The sequence below is a fragment of the Triticum aestivum genome, chromosome 4B (assembly GCF_018294505.1).
Source record: "Triticum aestivum cultivar Chinese Spring chromosome 4B, IWGSC CS RefSeq v2.1, whole genome shotgun sequence".
In the NCBI taxonomy this organism is placed as follows: Eukaryota; Viridiplantae; Streptophyta; class Magnoliopsida; order Poales; family Poaceae; genus Triticum; species Triticum aestivum.
Genome location: NC_057804.1, coordinates 475800407 through 475805409, shown reverse-complemented (window position 1 = coordinate 475805409; position 5003 = coordinate 475800407). Strand labels below are relative to the sequence as shown.

Here is a 5003-nt window from a genome sequence, read left to right as displayed (position 1 = left end):
TATTGGCCATGCCACAAAATTCAAAATCCATGTTATCTTAGCCTTATATTTGGATACAATTTATTGCTTGCATTAATCATCGGTTGCGGCATAAATTTTACATGCCCCTCATGGCTTTAAATACTGGCAGTCATAGCTACTTTGCTGAATGAGTTTGATACCTTAGTAGGAACAAAATCGATTCATGTACTTTTTCAGCTACTGAAGTTCTAAGGAAGACGACTACTGAAGTCAAAGGTATTTCTTGAATCTGTTCATCTAGTAATGTTTATACGAAGCGAACATCGGGCTTGCGAGAGAAGGAGACATTGAGATTAGGGATTTTAATTTTGAAATTTCAAAGCCGCCCCTGTTCAGTCGCTCGCCCCACCACGGGTGACGGGCGAATCCTGGCCCCTTCTCCTCCAGCCCCCTTCCACATCCTACCCTCCTGCCGCCACCGCTTGGGCCTTGCCCACGCGGTGCTGGCAGCGGCCGGCAGTTCTTTCCCCAGGCACGCGGCATGGGCCCGGGGGCTCCTTCTGGTGGCAGTGTGGCTCGGTCGACGGCGGTCTGGCTCGGCGAGGTGGTTCCCCGGTCCTCGGGTGCCTTAGGCATGGCGGCGCGACCGTTGGTTGCAGGGTGGCGTGGTGTGCTGGAGCTTGGTGGATGGCACCTACTAGGCCCAGATCTGGGCCCTTTGGGCCCCATCTGGGTTCAGGCGGGCCACCGGCTCTCTGCACGGCGGCAAGGCTCCCTGGAGGTGAGGTGGGTGGTGCGGTCTCTGGGCGGCGGTGACGTTGGTAGCCGATGTGCTGCAGCATGGGGGAGGGGACTTTGCAAGCCCATCTAGGCCCGGGAGGCCAGTAGGGGTTCAGTTTGTCCTGGTTGTCGCATCCGGTCGGCTTTCGCATCGACGGTGGAGGTAGTCCCCTCCCGCTTGGCTGCATTGTTGCTGCCTCGGGTCCGTTGTTCCCTCTTCCTTCCTCTAGGCCCCGTATTGATGGCCTCAGTTTGGCGATGATGTTGATTCAAGGCCACGGTGGTGCATGCTGGTGGACGGCAGGATTATTGGAGCACTCAAATCGTTCGGGGTGGTGGGGATTTTTGGGTCGGGAAAATCCATGTCGACTCATGTGGCACCGAGGTGGTGTCGCCTATGAGCACCGCCGTTACTTCTTGAAGGGCTTCAGGTATACCCCTCCCCACTGCCCTCCATGTATCGGGGGAACGCCTAGGACTCGTCTAGGCAGCAGTGTCGTTGTCACCTTCCTTCTTGAAGGTGTTGCTTGATATGTGGTGCTTTGGTGTGCTTGGAGTGCGGTGGGACATCTCCGTCGGGCGCAGCGGTTGCTGGTCTTCTTCGTTTCGTCAAGCTGCCGATGTTGGCATTTGTTTCTCTTTATTTCTCTCATTTCAACGAGCATGTTTCCAAATTATTGAAGTAATCAGCGCTAGATAATCATGAATATGTTATTGTGAAGTTGGGAAAGTATGTTAATGTATATTTTAGATAGTAATTAAAGTTTACTCAATTACATCTCGGTCTAGGAAACTTATATGGATGAATTCAAATATTCTTAAAGTGAAGTTACATCTGACTAATGTGGGCATGAAAATTCCTTTTATGTGCAGTTTTAACTGCTACTTTCAGTTAACCTTCAGTTCTATATAGAGGAATGACATTCTTTTTGATGATAGCAGATTACCATGGACGGAGAGAAAAGTGGTGTGCACAATGAATTTGACCTCTTCATGACAAGCACACACAACCACCTGTTCCAGCACAACCATAGTGATGAGATGGATGACCTGCTTGGAGCCTCTACTATCGTGGGAAACACTGATGATGCCAACGTTGTTGTTGCAGACCATGACAACAATGATGGAGAGACCCATACTGAGCAGAGAATGTCCACAAGGCGTGCAAAGTATCATCGTCTGCACAGTGAACAAATCCAACAACTTGAAGCGTACAATACATACTCAATCAATGTTTCTTACATAGCGAAGATGTGTACTAATCCATTTTCATTAACGTGATATGTAGTGTGTTTCGGAACTGCCCTTATCCAGAAGAGAAACTCCGGAAGGACCTTAGCGAGAGGCTTGGCATGAGTGCCCAGCAGGTCAAGTTTTGGTTCCAAAATAAACGCACCTTCAGCAAGGTATATACCATTCTTTTCCACAGTTAGTTACATATGGGTCACCTACAATATACAATTATCTGCACACTTTGTTCTTAAATAGTACAAACTCCACTGAACATCATAGCATTGTTCATCATTTGATCTTACAATATACTATTGTATTCCCCTCATGAACATGGTATCATACTCTGCTAGCCACTAATTAAAATGAGGCATACCTGAAATTAATAAATGCAGGGCAAGATGCAGCGGTGGGAGACCCAAAATTGTTGGGTAGAAAACGAGAAGCTGAAAACTGAACGTCAAGCCATCATGTTGGCTATGCAAAACAAGACTTGCCTCAAATGCAGAGGGGTGGTGGTACAAACACAGCATACTTCGGAGTTCCAACGCCTATACACTGAGAATATGAGGCTCAAGGAAGAACTCCTACATGCCACTGCCTATCTTAAAGAGGGTATTCGCCAAAATGGCATGTCACTCCCATGGGCCCGCGACTGACCATACCGTCTTCGGTCTTAGCCAACATTCATTCCGCCGCATGAACTATAGTTTTACTTGGTTCCTCATCTAGAAAATAATGCGCCATGTTGTGTGTGTATGTACATGACTTGGTCGCTTGTCTATTTATTTCCATAGGCTCTCATGGTTGCTACGTGGGATGGCACGAGATATGGCAATCATGGCAGCAATGTAGGGGCAGTAGGATGAGCGGCTTTGGGATGGCATTGCCGTGAAGCTCGGTCCAACGCCCGTCTTTGTCTCTTTGAGTTTGTAACAGAACAGATCAAGCAGATGCCAATAAATAGAGAAAACAAACATAAAAGTTGCAAGGTGAATGCCACACAATAACATTGTGTGTGTGTGTTCTAACATTTAATGGTGTGAGTATGCCATTCATGAGATACCTCTACCATCAATGTTTTTTAGTAACATAAAGTGGTATGAGAGCAATCATCATCTTCTGGAGCCAAGGCTGGAAGTGAACCACAATCTCCATCCACCTTGTGCACTCCCCTGTGCATGCACCTGCAGAGTCATGCACGAAGCATGAGGAGGAGGATCCGGAGATATAAGAAGTGCAATACTTGGTGAAGGAGTCCTTGGGCTCCTCTTGTGCCCGGTGGTCTCCCACATGAATTATGCCAAATGGGAAATTTTGTTACATGTGAATAAGCAAGTGCAGGGCTTCTGCAAGTCCATGGAGCACAACCCAATCAGAGAGCACAAAGACAGGAGCACACTGGTGGTGAACCTCTAGTGTGTGCCACCAGAGATGATGTGCATAGTGGCGGCTTTGCTTCATCGCAGAAGTAAATAACATGCGCATCAATATTATCGACCAAGAGATCTTTAAGCATAGCAACATTAGGTTCAACTTTAATTTGTTCAGAGGGTCTAGGTGCTCCAATGTTACTTTTTGTTAACCACAATTGAGACTTTAGCATGTTCCTTTATACTAACAGGAAAAGGTGGTTTCTCAATATAAGCGGTAGGCACAACTGGATCAACACTGTAAATGGTAATTTCATTTTTAACTATAATGGGTTCCTCAATCTTTTATTTAATAGGGGGTGGTATTTAACCATTTCTCCTTAGGGAGATCAACATGAGTAGCAAATGATTCACAAAATGAGGCTACTATCTCAGATTCTAGTCCATATTTAGTGCTAAACTTATGAAAAGCATCAGTATCCATAAAAGATTTAACACAATCAAACTCAAGTATTATACCTGACTCTTTACCTTTGTCGTGTTCCCAGTCTATAGAGTTGCTTTTAATTCTTTCCAGAAGATCCCATCTGAATTCAATAGTTTTCTTCATAAAGGAACCAATAGAAGAAGAATCGAGCATGGTTTGATCATTATGAGAAAGCCGAGCATAAAAATTACGTAAGATAGTTTCTCTTGAGAGCTCATGATTGGGGCATGTGTAAATCATGTACTTAAGACTCTCCAAAGCTTGAGCAATGCTTTCTCCTTCACGAGGCCAAAAATTATATATATATAATTTCGATCATGATGAACCAGATGCATAGGATAAAACTTTTGATGAAATTCCAATTTCAATCGGTTCCAATCCCAAGTTCCAATATCATCACATAGCCTATGCCATCACAATGCCTTTCCACCCAAACATAAAGGGAAAACCTTCTTCTTAACTCCATCTTTGGATAAACCTGCAAGCTTAAATAATCCACAAGCTTCATCCACATACATTAGGTGCATATCAGGATGTATTGTTCCATCTCCTGCATAAGGATTAACTAGCAGTTTCTCTATCATACCCGAAGGAATCTCATAATAAGTATTTTCAGTAGGTGCAGTATGTTGAGGAGCAACTCTTTGTGATTCCGATCAAGGTGAAGATACCCCGAACAAGCCCCTCAAAGGATTGTTTTCCATAGTGACAAGTGACAGTAAATTTCAGCACGTAATATAAATGTTTCCTAACCAAATTCCACTCACCAAAGGCACTTCACACCCCAGCACGGGTGCCAGAAAAGAGTCTTCATTACCCACAAGTATAGGGTATCAATCTTAGTCCTTTTGATAAGTAAGAGTGTTGAACCCAACTGAGAGCAGAAGGAAATGACAAGCGGTTTTCAGCATGGTATTGTCTGCAAGCACTGAAATAATCGATAACAGATAGTTTAATAACAAGGTCATTTGTAAAGAGCAACAAAATTAATGGTAACAAAGGTGCAGCAAGGTATCCCAATCCTTTTTGTATCAAAGGATAGGACAACACTGTCTCATATAATAAGCAAAGCGTTCTTGAGGACACACTGGAATTTCATCTAGTCACTTACATCATGTTTGTTTGATTCATGTTTGCTACTTTGATAATTTGATATGTGGATGGACAGTTGC

The 5003-nt window shown here is 44.5% G+C and overlaps 1 protein-coding gene across 1 annotated transcript; it reads left to right on the top strand.

The window, feature by feature from the left end:
• The first annotated feature begins 488 nt into the window (after positions 1–488).
• LOC123095011 (homeobox-leucine zipper protein MERISTEM L1) lies at positions 489–2954 on the top strand. Its single transcript, XM_044516849.1, has 4 exons — positions 489–742; positions 1684–1952; positions 2030–2147; positions 2367–2954. Exons 1-4 carry the CDS (start codon positions 503–505, stop codon positions 2628–2630), a joined length of 891 nt encoding a protein of 296 aa, XP_044372784.1. The 5' UTR covers positions 489–502; the 3' UTR covers positions 2631–2954.
• The last annotated feature ends 2049 nt before the right edge of the window (positions 2955–5003 follow it).

Bases quoted from the DNA above. Each gene is read 5' to 3' on its own strand.
- LOC123095011 (XM_044516849.1), top strand. From the start codon at position 503: ATGGGCCCGGGGGCTCCTTCTGGTGGCAGTGTGGCTCGGTCGACGGCG. The intron at 743-1,683 runs GTGAGGTGGGTG...TGATGATAGCAG, and splicing joins GGCGGCAAGGCTCCCTGGAG to ATTACCATGGACGGAGAGAA. The intron at 2,148-2,366 runs GTATATACCATT...TAATAAATGCAG, and splicing joins ATAAACGCACCTTCAGCAAG to GGCAAGATGCAGCGGTGGGA.